Source organism: Acipenser ruthenus, chromosome 6 (assembly GCF_902713425.1).
Source record: "Acipenser ruthenus chromosome 6, fAciRut3.2 maternal haplotype, whole genome shotgun sequence".
Classification (NCBI taxonomy): domain Eukaryota; kingdom Metazoa; phylum Chordata; class Actinopteri; order Acipenseriformes; family Acipenseridae; genus Acipenser; species Acipenser ruthenus.
The window spans coordinates 44655860-44672902 of record NC_081194.1 but is presented as its reverse complement, the minus strand read 5'-3'; the positions used below and the strand labels follow the sequence as shown (position 1 = coordinate 44672902).

Here is a 17043-nt window from a genome sequence, read left to right as displayed (position 1 = left end):
ATACTTCTAAAACTTTATGACATACTGCTAATAAATAACGAGAATACCTATCAACAGCCAGACTATTTTACTTACCAGTACAGTGAGCTGAGCAATTAAAGCTAATAATACTTAAGTATATTGACAGCCAGATGGAAAATTGCAGTTTAGACAGTCCATAAACGACTGGTTCAGGAGATTTCTTAATATGAAACAGATTTATCATACTTATACAAAACAAAGTCCCAGTATTTCAGGTGAGGTCTGGCAATTACCAACACTCTCTGATTAAACACAGACTTCAAACTGAAACCCAATTACTGACCCACCCTTTCAACTCTAAACCTTTAACCTAACTTAGTACTACATTCTAAAATGTCTTCACACAGATACCACAGTATTCCCATTCACCTTAACAATACATGCTGTTTGCACTCAACCTATCCGACCAAGGCTATGATTCTTAAATGCTTACTTTACTCCCATGCTACTGAAACTATACATTTCTCCAGTGGCAGCTGCATCATAGTTACCACATTTTGGCTTTGTTCAAAACCCCACCCCCTCATTTTACTACATCGTGATACACATTCCAGAGCCATTCATTCCTTATAGCCTATATGTATGTTTAAGCAATACATAGATATAGCCATAGATCGATAATTACTGCTAGAAAAGGCAGAATTGGAGATGAGTCTCTTCTTGCAAATGCCTTCCACTGTTCAACATCAAGCTGTGCACATGACAGCATGGGGTCCTTCAACAGTTTCTCATTGCCTTTCCCACAAGAGGGCAACCACTTACTCCATCATCACAGACAACCTCCCCCCTGCAGAACCAAATTTAGATCACAGAGCTAGTCACAGTAGTGAGCTCAGTATAGGGGGCTGAACTTGTGGTCCATAATGAAAGAAAATAAAAAAAAAACAAGAAGAATGAACATATGGCAATCTGATGAGCTGATATAACAAAAATATTAGGTTTGTACAGGCAAATGAGACCTGCTTAAAAAGCAGCATTACATGACAATGCTTTTCTTTACTGTATGCAATCATAAAATGGTTGTTTTAAAAAAAAAAAAAAAATCATATAATAAATAAATAAATAAATAAATCTGTGTAGGGGTGTTTTGACTGCGTTGAGGAGCTGCTGTTCAGTTCTTGTCCTGCCAATAAAATTGTGATTTAATCTCCAAAATGCAAGTCATGATCAAAGGTAATATTTGGTTCATAAACATAATAATTTTGCCAGGTGTGGGAAATATGTGAAAACAGTTTCCTATTAAGTCAGATGTCTCTAAATAAATAAAAAAAATGTATGTCCACCAGTACTGTACTAATCTAAAAGGTGTTATTCAGAGAAGTAGCAATATAACCCAGTGCTTACAGTAGCACATATCTGTACCTAGGATGAGGCATGTCATGCAGTACTTCCCCAAAGTGCAAAACAAAACACACATTTTTGTCTATACATTGTGTTCTGTAGATGTCTTGGAAGTCTGCAATTTATTTAAAGCCAAAGTTAATTTCAACTATAGAAGCAGCCCTGGAATCATACCAGAAAATAACATTCTTGATTACAACAAAGATTCCAGCTGATTGCACAGGGTGTTTGCTGTGGATAATGCAGCTGAAAGCTTAAACTGCAAACAATTGCCAATCACCAATTGCATCAGGCAGGTTTATTTACACATAATAGTTGAAGCAACATTTAATAAGGCTATGAATGAGCATCACATATGGATAGAAAATTATTTTCAACAGCAAATTCTTTTACGGTGGTTGGTATTATTTTTTCAATGCAGCCGTTTCTAAGAAGGTAGCCCATCTACTGGTTTTCACAGTGCATCATAATCAGGCATCCTTTATATTGAAAAAGACTTCAGGTCAAAACTTTATTTCTACATATTGCGTATTTTACAGTTATAGATGCAAATCCTTCATATGCAGGGGTACTTCGGGCTCCTTCAATAGCTTTTGAGTTTTTATTATTCACAGAAAATACATATTTTGATTAATTATATATTTATTACTCACATTTGGCAAAAAAAAAAACCTGAACAATGTAACTTTTGCTTAGTGTAGAAGACAAGTTTGATTTAAAAATAAACCATAACTTTTTTTTTTATTTTATAGTTGCTTTCGAGTCCTGATTCATGAGCTGCATAAATCTCTTAAAAGTCACAGACTTGGTTCGGAAAAACGTCATAAATCCTATCATTACTCTCTTTGAACTTCAAAGCTACAGCCTACATTTCATTTGGCAGATCAGGCACACTTCATGTCTGCAAATGTAGAACTCAAACCCAGACTCAAAAAGTGTATGGAATTCCATTGTCACCCTTATATTTACATTAAAAATATTACCATAGCTTTCTGTTCAGTGGAGCAATGTTTATTCAATTTAGCAGAAAGAATGTTGAAGATTTCAAGTGAAGCATTCATGCATTTGTAATTAATATGCACATTTGTTATGGTTGGCATAAGATAAAAAAAAAAAAAACAATAACTGAGAAAATGCTGTAGGTAGCACACTCACAAGCGGAACATTTAAAGAAAATCTAACCTTAAAATGAGCCAATGCCCAAGCTATTACCTGTTGAGTATTTAATTTAAAACTAAAAAGAAGATGATTCATTTAACAACTAGTAATAGTAAAATACAATTTACTCCAACTTTTCTACTGTCCTTTGAAAATTCAATTGATCCTCGTTGAGCCATTTGTGTTTCTCAAATACAACTGAGAAATGTTCTAACAGTAAAATTTGTTTAATTTAAGAGTTTATGCTTTTTGTTTTTTAAACTTTAGTCGTTGCCAATTAGTTTTTATTATTTTCTCCCCAATTTGAAATGCCCAATTATTTTTAGGCTCAGCTCACCGCTACCACCCCTGCGCCGACTCGGGAGGGGCGAAGATGAACACACGCTGTCCTCCGAAGCATGTGCCGTCAGCCGCCCGCTTCTTTACACACTGCAGACTCACTGTGCAGCCGCCTCAGAGCTACAGCGTCGGAGGACAAAGCAGCTCTGGGCAGTTTACAGGCAAGCCCGCAGGCGCCCGGCCAGACTACAGGGGTCACTGGTGCGCGGTGAGCCGAGGACACCCTGGCCGACCTAACCCTCCCTCCCCCCGGGCGACGCTCGGCCAATTGAGCGCCGCCCCCTGGGAGCTCCCGTCCACGGTCGGCTGTGGAATAGCCTGGACTCGAACTTGCGACGTCCAGGCTATAGAGCGCATCCTGCACTCTAGCGAGTGCTTTTACTGGATGCGCCACTCGGGAGCCCCCCCAAAGAGTTTATGCTTTTAAACAACTAAATTGTCTTTTTAAAAAAAATCAGCCAACCCTTAAATTGTTCAATTACATGCAGAACAAACAAATGAGATCGCACCATTTTAATAAAATCGACTAATCTTTATTACAGAGATAATGAAAAATAAAGTGTTTTATGCTGGACACACAATTACAAATCGCTATGCGTAACTGTGTTTACATTAATAAAGATTAGTTGCTTCTGCTTTTAAATAAAGTAAGACTTAGCCGAAGATTTAAAACCCCATTTAGTTGATTTACAGGGGAAAAAAAGGTAAAATTAAATCAAGATTTACTATTACCACGTTTCTCAGTGATTGAGATACACGAGAATGGCTTGAATTTTTAAAGGAGAGTATAAAAGTCAGGGTAAAACACAGAAAATCAGAAACCCTAATTATAACGCAGATTTTAAAATCCAAAATGTACCCAATATACAAGGCTATACCTTGTAAGGAAGGCCAATTTTAAATCAATCAGTCGCATGCTTGTGTTGCAAATAATACAATACCAGAACTAGCTGATTTTCATTGTCAGATAAACTAAGAAACCAAGATTGTTTGATTGTAACAAGCTAACTCAATTTTCCAGGCCCCTTACCGCTAAACCACAAATGAAATAAGCTGCAGGAAACAGCTTTAATTAGCTTCTAACATGCAGAGCAGCTCCCATCTGCTGCATGTGCTAGCAAAGAGGACTAGAGAGGCTCCACTTAGGTTGTGGAAGTACATGGCCTGCCCCAAGAAAAAAAAACAAAAAACTGCACGTGAATGTTTTTACATAGGGATAATCTCACTAACTGAAGTGGCATGTTAAAAGCTTGGCAATGCATGAATCTAGTGACCGTCAACACAGCAGCTGGTCTGTATACCAGTGGGGCATTAGAATAAAAAGGCATAAAATGAGCTTCAGGGTATACTGTGAAAAAAAGCCATACTGTAGTCTGATTTGGGATCAACTAAAGTTCATTAGAAAACTGGGTCATTAGCTGAAATTGTGGTACAAATAGGTTAGTAAAAATGTGGTAACTCATTAACTTATGGAAAGTAACATCATGTGCTATTAATTCAAAAGGGGGTTTTCTAACCATGATCAAAATTTGCAACTTACCCCTTGTTCATCCAATTTAAGCAGCTGTTCTGGGACTTTGGGTGAGTTTAAAGCCAGCCTTAGGCACTGGATGTTTAGCTCTGGTATTGCATACTCTAGCACCTCTTTGAGAGGCAGCCCTCTTGCTGTGCCATGTCTGGCTGTGGAGGGCACAGCATCTTCCAGTATTGCTCCTCTCAGAGTGGTGAGCTGTAAGGGATAAGGAGAGATCTGATTAATCATTCAGTACTGCATACTTAACTAAGCATTAAAACATTGTCAACTTGAAGCCCCAGGAAATTAAACCTAATTAATTTTGGAAAAAGAAAATGTACAACTAAGTGAGAATGATATCTGTATCCAGGGTGACAAAGCACAATAGAAAAAAAACAAATGAAAAAAAAAAACCTACAGAATGTTTTCTGTTCCTTTTCAGGTTAGACAGTTGCAGTGCTCTTCACTGATCATTATCAGATTAAAACATTCTCCCTCACACCAAATGTGGATGACTGTGCTGCATCTAGTCAGTGTCTACTGCCTGTAAATGTTTTGGATATATATATCAAAGGGCATCACAGATTTTCACACTGCAGAGCATGAACACATTTGATAAACTATTAACCCAGGTTAACCTAAGTGAAATGCAACATCTCACCGTCAATGGGATTTGGCTTCCTTGAACAGTTTTACAGCTGGATTACAAGCACCAAGTAACAGTATAATGGACCAAGGTCATATACAGTACATGTACTGACTGGCAGTGGAGGGCTTTGAACCCACAATCCTTAGTTATCTGTACTTTCCCATATTTTAATTTATCTGAAGTGAACATGCAGCTATAGATCAAACACTCAACTGTAAAATCTTTTTTTAGATATTCATCCAATAATTGTATTAAAAAAAAAATCTTACCAGGACAAAGGACAATAAATATTTAAGCACAAATGGATAAAAATGTATGTCCCATATCAAAAAGATGTGCAGAACTATCTGGAACATATAGGATATTGCTAGACTCCTTAGATTGCAAGTGTAGTAGCCCACTTAAAATACATTCATTCATCCAGAACACTCAATTCTAATATGATAGAGATAGATAGATAGATAGATAGATAGATAGATAGATAGATGTATGTGTGTGTGTATATATATATATATATAGATGTATGTGTGTGTGTGTGTATATATATATATATATATATATATATATATATATATATATATAGCTCAAAGAGCCAGCTGCCCAACGTTTCAATACGATGTACATATCTTTCTCAAAGGGAGCCTGTGTTTGAATCAAAACATTGGAGGTATTTATGGGTTTTTGACGGACGGCATGACAACTAATTGTTATTGTTTACATTCAAATCCATGATTTATTCTTACATGATGTAATGGTGTTCTGTATATTGTGACATCATTTTTACTTCCATCTTTGAATCTGTATTAATTCTAATTAACATTACATTATATAAAACTTATATTTTTATTATATCATGCAAAGCTGGCTCTGAGGATCAGTCTTGATTTGGCCTCCCCAGCGCATCAGCATGCACAACTTTTGAATGAATTTTGTTTATTTATTTAAATGTTATATATTTATTGAAGTTAATTAGTTCATTCTTTTCTGTTGAGTCCCACTGGCATAATCGTGTTCAGTCTATTTATCCATTTACTTTCTTTTATTCTTCTATATGTCGCATTGTCTAATTGTAGCTGTTCTAATACTACAAACTTTACATCATTTATGTCATGTCCTTGACTGGTGAAGTCCTGTACTATTGGTTCATTATTTTTTTATTTCTAATTAATGAAAGGTGGTTCTGAATTCTTTTATATAAAAGTTGTTCCAGTCTCTCCAACATATTTTATTTCATCACATTTTTCACAGGCTATTCCATAAACAACATTGCTATTTTTACAGTAGGTATTCGTTTTTAGTGGATATGTGGTGTTCTTATGTTTAATTATATTTTTACGTTTGTCTATGTATTTACACACTTTACATCTACTGGTGCACATGTTCGTAGAAACTATTTTGTCAATTATTCTTTTATGTTTACTGTGAACTAAAATATCACCTAAATTAGCTTCTCTTTTGAATGCTACAACTGGGGCCTTAAGAAATATTTTCTTTAATTTTTCTGAATTATGTGGAATCCGCAAGTGTTTCCAAACTATCTTAGAAATATTGGACAAAAGTTTAGAGTAAGTCATTATTAATGGGACTCTTGACCTTTTTATCTCTATTTTTACAATCTTGTAGATCATCTCTTTTTAGTTTATCCACTTTTCTTAACTCCGTCTCTATAATTCTTTCTTTGTATCCTCTTTTTGAGATTTGTTTTTAATACATTTCTTTGTTTTACATAGTCCCTTTCTTTTTAGCATATTCTTCGTATTCTTATTCCTAGACCCTTTGGGATTGCCCTTTTAGTGTGTATCGGATGTGCAGAGGACATGTGTAAATACTGGTGCATGTCAGTAGGTTTACAGAAGAGGTCAGTCTCAACTGAACCTTCTTCAAGTTTTACTATGGTATCTAAAAATTATATTTCTTTTCATGTCCATCGAAGGTCCACCTTAATATTACTGTCTATTTCATTTGCCATTTTATGAAACTGGAAAAGAGATTCTTCTCCATGTGTCCAAACCCCCAAAATATCATCTACAAACCGAATGTATTCTAAAAGGTTCTCTTTCCGATTTTCTAAGTAATTGTTCTTCCCATTTCCCCATGTATGTACTGGCAAAATGCATTCCTAATTTAGATCCTATTGCTGTACCATCGTTTTGTTTGTCATTCTTATTAACAAATGTAAAATAACTGTTTTCTAAAACTACGTTGATCATGTTCAGCACCTCTGCTGTTGGTATTGATTTATCTAGTCTATTATGTAGTGCTTTTTGACAAGTTTCTAAAGTTTCTTTACGAGCGGCACTTGGGAACAAGGATTTTACATCCATGCAAAATAAAAATGTATTCTCTGGAAGGTTGTGTTTTAGTGATTCAAGTCTTTTTAAAAATTGTGTTGTATCCTTAACATAGCTTGGTAATTTCTCAACGTGCGACCTAAGTTGTTTTTCTGCTGTTTCAGCTATTATGTGTGTTGGATTATCAATCATGCTGACTATCATTCGCATAGTGTGATTTTATTTGTGCATTTTAGGATTTCCTCTTGCTAGGCCTGTTCTTGCATTATGTGGCTGCATGTATTTTTTTTTTTTTATGTATCTATTATTTAATTCACATTCTACAGATTTCATGTAGTCATCTGTGTTCATTATCACTATTCCTGAGCCTTTATCTGCTGGTCTTATCATTATATCATCATCATTTAACAACTCAGTCATAGCTTGTTCTTCAATATTGTTTAAATTAAGTTTACATCTTTTCTTTAGTCCTACTATTATTTCTTGTTTAACTACTTCAATATACATATCTAACCATTTATCTCTTCCATCCGGATGAGTCCATGAGCTTGTACTATTAACCTTAATCCCATGCTCATAATAACCCTCTGAATCTGAGATATTTTCATTGAAAAAATATTCCACTAATCTCACGCGTCTCTCCCACTCCTTTAATTCAGTGGCCAATTTATCTTTATCGATGTATCTTTTAGTCGGTATAAACTTAAGTCCTTTACTCAGTACTGCTTTTTGGGATGTGGTTAAAGTTTTACTTGAGCATATCCTGATCAATCAAGTTAAAAACTTTGCCTCATCTGAAATTCCTGTAATAAAGGAGAAAAACAAAATCTACAGTGATCTAAGTTTGAGGTACGACAAAGAAGAACGACAATCAACATTCATAATTTTGAACAAAACGTCATTCTTTGACCCACGCTATCACCGATTGATACATTTATCTGAACAAGAAAAGCATCAGGTACAGGAAGAAATTCAAACAGAAGTGATACAGCGTTTTGTAAATGAAACTGGTTTGCTAAAGGAACATGGCAGTTCTGAAAATAAAGAAGCTAGCAGAAAGACTGCACTGACTGCAATGGGTGACCTGTTTGGGGACACATACACCTGCGGGCAAGAAGAAACAGAGAATTGCGAAATACAACTGATGCAGGAGATGGCGTACTATGTCAAGGAGACACCACTCTCAGCAGATAGCAATCCACTCGAATGGTGGAAAAAATCAGGCCTGAAATATCCACACCTTGCTCAACTGGCCAAAAAATACCTGCGTGTGCCAGGCACATCTGTGTGCTCTGAACGTGTCTTTTTGACAGCAGGAAACATTGTAAATAAAAAGCGAGCAGCCCTGGATCCAGAGCAAGTCGACAGGCTTGTGTTCCTTGCAAACAACATTTAAAATATGCACGTTTGAATGGACAGGACACTGGATTGGATATACATAGTTTTTGTTTCTTTTTGGACTGTTATAATTCTGTGATCTAGTTGGATATTTCCTGAGGACAACACACAGTAAGTAACTTACTGTACATTAACATATATTTTTTCATTTGAAAGTTTATATTTTGTGTACCTGGGTAATCATATATACACACACTTCTTTTATAACAAATTTTTATTTTCGTTTGACCGTCATCCGGTGTTGCCATCACCCGTCGCGGGGAGATGCAGATGGTTTTCTAAAACAGAGGGTTGCAAAGATACTAAAACATTGTAAGAGTATAATATAGAGGTGTCTTATTTTGTATTGTAGGTAAAACAAAAATAACTCTAAAGATTGATTTTTTTATCGATCGATTTGATATTGTGGGCTCAATTATCGATTTCAGTTTTCAGGTTAACCTGACACCCCTAACACACACACACAATCACATACACACTGTACATACCACAGCGCAATGTTAATAAGGCCTACAAAAAAATAAATACATAAATAAAATTGACAAAAGCTTTAAAATGTAAGTTTATTTTTCATATTTCTGAATATCCTAAAATGGCTAAGTCTGTATTGCAGTTTGTAGTGTGTGGTCTTGAAAAACTGTAGTTGAAAATAAAACCCATTGAGAGTATGGTCTCGGGGGGGCTCGGAGGCCATTTAAAATAAAATGAGTCCACCCACTCTCCTAATTAGTCTTTTGTACAAAGACATCACAATGAAATTTACCTCACTAGTCCTGAAGGTGATCCGATAGTTATATTGCACTCCATCCTTTTCTTTCCCATCCTCCAGCTTCTCCCTTCGAATGCTCACGGCCACAGGCCCCAGGTTTTCATCTACTCCAAAGTAGTTTTGATGTTCTGTAAAGTGCAAAAAAAAAATTTAAAAGTTAAAAAAGAGAAGTAAGGCATAAATAGATTATTAGCTAGTGGTCTGCTCATCAAAGTGCTGAGGAACCACTCTCAGCAAGTAAGACCTTTTGATCATATGGTTATAGTCCAATGTTTTGTGCTGTTTTAGCTAAACACTCTGCTGTCTTAGTCCTGCCTACAAACCGGCAATTTGTTGAAAAATTATTGTAATTATTGCATTTTAAAAAATGTTTTATATTAATGGATTTTTCTGCATCAAATTTCTATAAGGTATAAATGTGCTGAACCTATGCACTTCCAGTAAGGTTATGAGCAGGAATACACTATATAAGCGGTTATGAATATACAGACGTGCTCAAATTTGTTGGTACCCCTCCACAAAAAACGAAGAATGCCCAATTTTCTCTGAAATAACTTGAAACTGACAAAAGTAATTGGCATCCACCATTGTTTATTCCATATTTAATAGAAAATCAGACTTTGCTTTTGATTTTTTATTCAACATAATATTGTAAATAAGAAAACAAATGAAAATGGCATGGACAAAAATGATGGGACCGCTAACCTAATATTTTGTTGCACAACATTTGGAGGCAATCACTGCAATCAAACGTTTTCTGTACCTCTCAATGAGACTTCTGCACCTGTTAACAGATAGTTTGGCCCACTCTTCCTGAGCAAACTGCTCCAGCTGTCTCAGGTTTGATGGGTGCCTTCTCCAGACTGCAAGTTTCAGCTCTTTCCATAGATGTTCGATAGGATTCAGATCAGGACTCATAGAAGGCCACTTCAGAATAGTCCAATGTTTTGTAGTTATCCATTCTTGGGTGCTTTTAGCTGTGTGTTTTGGGTCATTATCCTGTTGGAGGACCCATGACCTGCAACTGAGACCGAGCTTTCTGACACTGGGCAGTACGTTTCGCTCCAGAATGCCTTGATAGTCTTGAGATTTCATTGGGCCCTGCACAGATTCAAGGCACCCTGTGCCAGGCGCAGCAAAGCAGCCCCAAAACATAACCGAGCCTCCTCCATGTTTCACTGTACGTATGGTGTTCTTTTCTTTGAAAGCTTCATTTTTTCGTCTGTGAACATAGAGCTGATGTGACTTGCCAGAAAGCTCCAGTTTTGACTCATCTGTCCAAAGGACATTCTCCCAGAAGGATTGTGGCTTGTCAATATGCATTTTAGCAAATTCCAGTCTGGCTTTATGTTTTTCTGTCAAAAGTGGAGTCCTCCTGGGTCTTCTTCCATGGAGCCCACACTCGCTCAAAAAGCGACGGATGGTGCGATCAGAAACTGTATCTCTTTGGCAGTTATCCTTGGTTCTTTTTCTACCATTTGCACTATCCTTCTGTTCAATCTGGGGTCGATTTTCCTCTTGCGGCCGCGCCCAGGGAGGTTGGCTACAGTTCCATGGACCTTAAACTTCTTTATATTTGCAACTGTTGTCACAGGAACATCAAGCTGCTTGGAGATGGTCTTGTAGCCTTTACCTTTACCATGCTTGTCTATTATTTTCTTTCTGATCTCCTCAGACAACTCTCTCCTTTGCTTTCTCTGGTCCATGTTCAGTGTGGTGCACACAATCATACCAAACAGCATAGTGACTACTTTTCTCCATTTAAATAGGCTGAATGACAGATTACAAGATTGGAGACATGTGTGATACTAATTAAAGAAACTAATTAGTTTGAAATATCACTATAATCCAATTATTTATTATCTTTTCTAAGGGGTACCAACAAATGTGTCCAGGCCATTTTAGAATATCTTTGTAGAATAAGCAATAATTCATCTCTTTTCACAGCTTCTTTGCTTTATTCTATGACATACCAAAGGCATGCAAGTATACATGATAAAATAGCTTTTAATTTCATCACTTTTCAGGAGGAATGAGGCATTATTTCAATGAGCTGTAAGGGTACCAACAAATTTGAGCACGTCTGTATATAGTATAATAAAGTATCCAGCAAGTTCAACATGATTTTACTGTGCTGTCTGTGCTGACCAGGGTGTTTTCTGTGCAGAAGTTTACATTTTTCAGTCACAGACACCGACAGTGAAGACTGCCACAGAAAATTGTTTTTTTGACAGACAGAAATAATTATTGTGCATAGCAACTGTAAATTACTGGTACTCTACAAAATCTACAGAATAAATGTACTTTACTATTGCCTGACATCTGATCGTAGTATTTCACATTCACAAAAATATCTATCACCATGCTTTGTATAGTAATTAAGTTTACTGCAATCACACAAGGATGAAGAGAATTATTACAGTACAGTAAATGGTGGTCCTCTACTGTGTTTTGCAAGGTACTGGCACTGTGTAAATGTATAAATGGAATGCCCTATCCTCTGATGCTTTGTGATATGAGCTATATTCACTGTAGATTACCGTTCTGCTCCTGAATGTTAAGACATTCCCTAATCAGCAACAAGTTACAGTGGTTTGCAGAAGTATTCACCCCCCTGCAAAGTTTTCACATTTTGCTGGTATCTGAGCGTACTCCACAACGCTTTCAAAGACTTTACATGTAGAATCTACACAAACTACTCCACATTGATAAAGTTAAAAAATGCATACAGAATAAGTGAGATTTACAGAGACAAACAGATTCATCTCAGTTGCATAAGTACTCAACCCCTTTGCTACTGCAGCCGTAAATCAACTCTGGTGCAAATTATTTGTTTGAAAGGTCACAAAATTAGTGAAATGGTTTCAGCCTGTGTGTACTCAAAAACAAATTTTGAAACAAATCAGGGATAAAGTGGTATAGTAGCACAGAGCAGGAGAAGGGTACAAAACAATTTCACAGTGAAGTACATCATTAAGAAGTGGAAAATGAGCAGACTGCTTGTCTCTTGTGCCACTGCCTGCTCCCTTACATGTGTTCTCCTTGTGTTGTGTGTGGCCACCCCCCGTTCGGTGGTCAGTCTGCGGATGTGACCTCCCTCCCTCTACATCTCTGCATCTGCCTGGCTCCAGCACTTGTAAATGCTGCCATAAACGCATAAGCAGAAGTGCTGCACTGGGATCTAATAAATAGCTTATTGATTACACAATCTGTTGCCTCAGCTAACGTTTTACTGTTTAAATGAAATAAAAATGTTCAAACTAACTTGACTATTAAAAAGTAAATCTAACTCAAATGGATTAAGTTACATGAATATACATGTTATGAGTTTAGTCAGCCCCAGAGAAAGTTATCGTAACAAAAACTAAATGAGTAGCTAAACTTTTTTTATATTAAGGCAATGAGTTTACTCAATTTCTTTGAGTAAACTTGATGTATTAGGGTTTACAGTGTAGGCTAGATGTTCAGTATACTGCATGTATTGTATTCTTAAAAGTTCATACTGTATTTTAGCACACATGAACTAAAACAAATAGCAAATTACATTTTGTACTGCAATAATGTACAATTTACCTGCATTCAGTATTAAGCATCAACCATTCATGACTAGGCTGTCACAAATGTATGTCACTCAGCTTACTAATGTCACATTACCTCATTCTTCACAGACAGCAACAAAACACTATACACAACTACTTGCACGCAACCACTTAGGGAACCCAGGGCATAAAACAAAGACATACAGTACTAGGTATATCTTAAAAATGTTAAGGCGTTCATTATTGGCCGATGTGACAGTTTATATTAATTAATACAATACTGAATACACTAGGAGGCTGTGTGGTCCAGTGGTTAAAGAAAAGGGCTTGTAACCAGGAGGGCCCCGGTTCAAATCCCACCTCAGCCACTGACTCATTGTGTGACCCTGAGCAAGTCACTTAACCTCCTCGTGCTCCGTCTTTCGGGTGAGACGTAGTTGTAAGTAACTCTGCAGCTGATGTATAGTTCACACACCCTAGTCTCTAAGTCGCCTTGGATAAAGGCGTCTGCTAAATAAACAAAATAAATAAACAAATAACTAAAAAGTAAATCGTACTGAAACCGAAAAAAAACAAAGCTGAGGATAAAAGTTGAATGTATTAAAACCACAGAGGAAAACACTGCTGTGACCAGTCTAAACATTTTTACTTAAAATCCCCTGTAAAGGGTTTCTCATGTATTGTACATTGAGATTGTCCATCCCCTCCCCCTACACACACAGACAAGCTTTCATTTAGAACAATGTATCAGATTCTTTCAGCAAGTGAGACCAAAAAAAAAAAAACCCAACATGTTAAAACAAATGATGTTGTGTGTTATCTACTACAACCGTCTTTATTCTATATTAACCATCATACAATGGGCCACTGTTGAGCTTCATACTGAACAAATCACGTTAGTGGGATCTTATTACTTCAAGTGAATTTAGTGCTCATGAAAGATGAAGGGTACTACAGAAGCTACTGCACAGTACAGGTCATCCAAGGTGCTGGCAGGAGCCACCAGAGCTTCCACTCGAATCTCTGCAAGTGCACCAAAATCCTAATAAGATTATAGTTTGTGTCACTGGTCGACGTTGAGGACAACCATAATGGGACCTACTGTATGAAAAATATAAGCCTGATGAATCTAGAAAATACAGTTCTCTTATTGGCTCCAGACCAATTTTTATCAAAATGTTATAAAGATCCTAAAGAGCAACATGTACTGCCATATAGAATGAGCCTTCACATAGTGTACCAGAACTGTGTATTCAAGTCAATAAAAACAAACAATTGTAAAAACGTCTCTGCTGGGCAAGATTGAGGGACTGAAGTGTGGTCTTGTAAGACACTGGCTGCACAAATTCTCTCTTGTCTGGGGTTTAAGATAAAGTGAATCTACCATGTAAAGCACTGACAGCACGAATCAGCCAATTCACTGCCAGAAAAAAGAAAGAAGAATAGTCTTTCAACATGACGGACAGCAATGTGCCTGACAACAACTGTATTGAGTCTGCTGTCTTGTGGTGAAGCTAATTAAGGCTGTGAAAGAAAATGAGAGGTTACATCAGGAGCAATATTGTTCAAAATTGTAACCGCTTCAGAATCTGAACTGTTTAAAGTGTTATGGCCCTGTCCATTTTACTCAAGTGGGACACAGCAGCAACAACCAACTGCCCAAATTGAGCCTGTCAGTCCGTGAGTGACTTAACTTGAACCCTCATTGGCAGTGCTGTCACTCAAGTCAGACCCTTGTCAGCAAGCATTCAAATGAAAGTGCCTTAGAACAAAAATATTTGCTATAGGAATATAGATCCTCTTTATCAAGCAAAAAATCAAACTTAATTAGCTATTCATTTTTAGGAGTTTTTTTTACTTTAAATCACAAAAGGCATATCTTTTTACAGTTGAAACTTCAGAAATGGTTTGGAGTTTATTCTAAATTATCTCAGCAGTAAGGAAGCTAACGTTTTTATGGTTTGTAATGCTGGTTATATATAAGACACACCAAGAGCAGGCAATGCTAGACTAGGATCCGAGTCACTGCTGATAACTTATTTAAATATCTGAATCAAAAACAAGCTAATTTTTCTGACTGTCTTCTTCCCCAGCACAAACAAATGTATTACTGCACGAAGAGCTAGCATCCAGGCCAGGCAGGTTACAGTGCATTCAATTACTGTTTGTGACCAAAAACAACAGCAAAGCATGATAAATGACGACCACTAATTCCAATAGCACAGTACCATACAGCAAGTGCGTTCCACTGAAGCGATGAGTCGCACTGCCTCAGGGTAAAGGGACAGAGGTTGCATGACAGGCACACTGCGATGAATCTAACCAATGCTCACATCTCTAGAGGCAAAAAAAGAAAATCAAAAAGACTACAGTACATTAGGACAGCCATCAAATGCAGGATTTACTGGACTAGGCCTATATACAGTAATGTGAGAGAAAACTCCAGATCCAAAACAAACTGATTTTACAGTAGGTTCACATCATTAGACACATTTCTGATTTGTTGCACTAATGAAAAAGAAAGCATGATCTCATTACTTTGTTTCGATAGTGAAGGCACTGAACTGGAACAATGTGTAAATAAGTAAATGACTAACAGGTTTACAGGCTTACTCGCAAACAGCACTTGGCTGGTTGACTGCTGCTGGGTTTTTAAATCAATGCATTAGACCAAAGGTGGTTTTCACAGTAGGGGACAGGGAGGCAATTTCACAGTACCCAGGACCAAGTGTCCCTTATTCCAGAACTGCAGGGTCACAATTCACTTGGTGAAGTCTTCAGGACAAATATTAATGTAAAATCCAGTTTTAAGTCATCTACCCTCAGTGTCTTGACTGAGGGCATATACTGTAAACCGAGCCAAATTCACTCATTAACAGTAAAGCAGTGAAAAATGTATAGTTTATGTGAGTTATTAAAATTAAAGCAGCATTGGATGTTTTCTTTATATTCCAACCCACAATGCCTGTCTCCAGTTAAAATCATTCTATGCAAGCACTGTATTATTGAGAAAATGCAAGCAATACTGGATGCTTTAACACATTGCAGAAAAGCAAGTTCTCAGTTTCATCAAAACAGAGAAGCACGTACCATACATTACCATTCCAGATTTTAAGCTACTGTACAGTATTAAGTTATTTCAGTAAGTAATACATAATTAACAGTAATAAACAGCTGTTTATTTGAGAACATGTTTTTCTCTAGTTTTGAAAGCCAGTGTTGGCCAAGGCTGCGATGTGACAAGCGAAACTGTGCAGCGATGCAACTTTTGATAAGTATCTTTCACACCACAGGCATCATGACAGTCGCGTGGCCAACACTAGAGCGACGCGAAATAAACAGAATTGAATCCTATTTTTTGTGATTTGTCGTACGACTAGGGAATTGGCCAATCAGAGAACAGCTTCAATGCACGTGGTCCAGCAGTCTGAAGCAGTATCCAAAATGACAGAGGAAACAATAATACTCGCTGTGGAAAAATACCCAGAGCTTTATGACAAAGATCATCACAATTATAAAGATACAGATTTGTAAGGTAATATATAGCACTGGCATTTTGAAGGCACTGGATAAGGCCGGTATGTATGATTTATTGCCATATGTTGAAATACCGTCCGGGAAGGCACTCATAATTACTACATCATGTTGACGAATATGTACTGTCTTGATAATAGTTTTGTCAATAGCAATTTGTATAGTTTTATTGATATGGCAGTTTTCCAATCTGTTGCATCAGCTCTGGTGTACATGGTAATGCTGCTGCAAAAATATCTCGTCGCCCAATGAAAAATCGAATTGCGTCTGATGTGTGGCAGCCTTTAATCTTAATTTTGATAAAATAATGTCTAAATCCAAAATTTAAAATGCAGATTTAGTTCTAGGAAAGGGGTACAATCACTGCTGAGTTCCACATGAAATAAGATTTAAAACAGCTCTGCCTGTACTGCAAGACCACTATTTGCTGTTTACAGAACAAAATACCTAAGACTACAGCTTTATACTGGGGGAACAGAACATTTCCTTTT

At 36.9% G+C, this 17043-nt stretch overlaps 1 protein-coding gene across 5 annotated transcripts in view; it reads right to left on the bottom strand.

The window, feature by feature from the left end:
* Window positions 1-17043, bottom strand: part of LOC117411379 (signal-induced proliferation-associated 1-like protein 2) — a 159017-nt gene that overhangs the window by 77123 nt on the left and 64851 nt on the right. For all 5 annotated transcript variants that reach the window (XM_059025420.1, XM_034018787.3, XM_034018789.3 and 2 more), the window contains 2 exons: window positions 9474-9607; window positions 4400-4588 (listed from right to left, as the gene is read on the bottom strand). In XM_059025420.1, the coding sequence (XP_058881403.1) occupies window positions 4400-4588; window positions 9474-9607 (323 nt within the window). The remainder of the gene's footprint in view (window positions 1-4399; window positions 4589-9473; window positions 9608-17043) is intronic.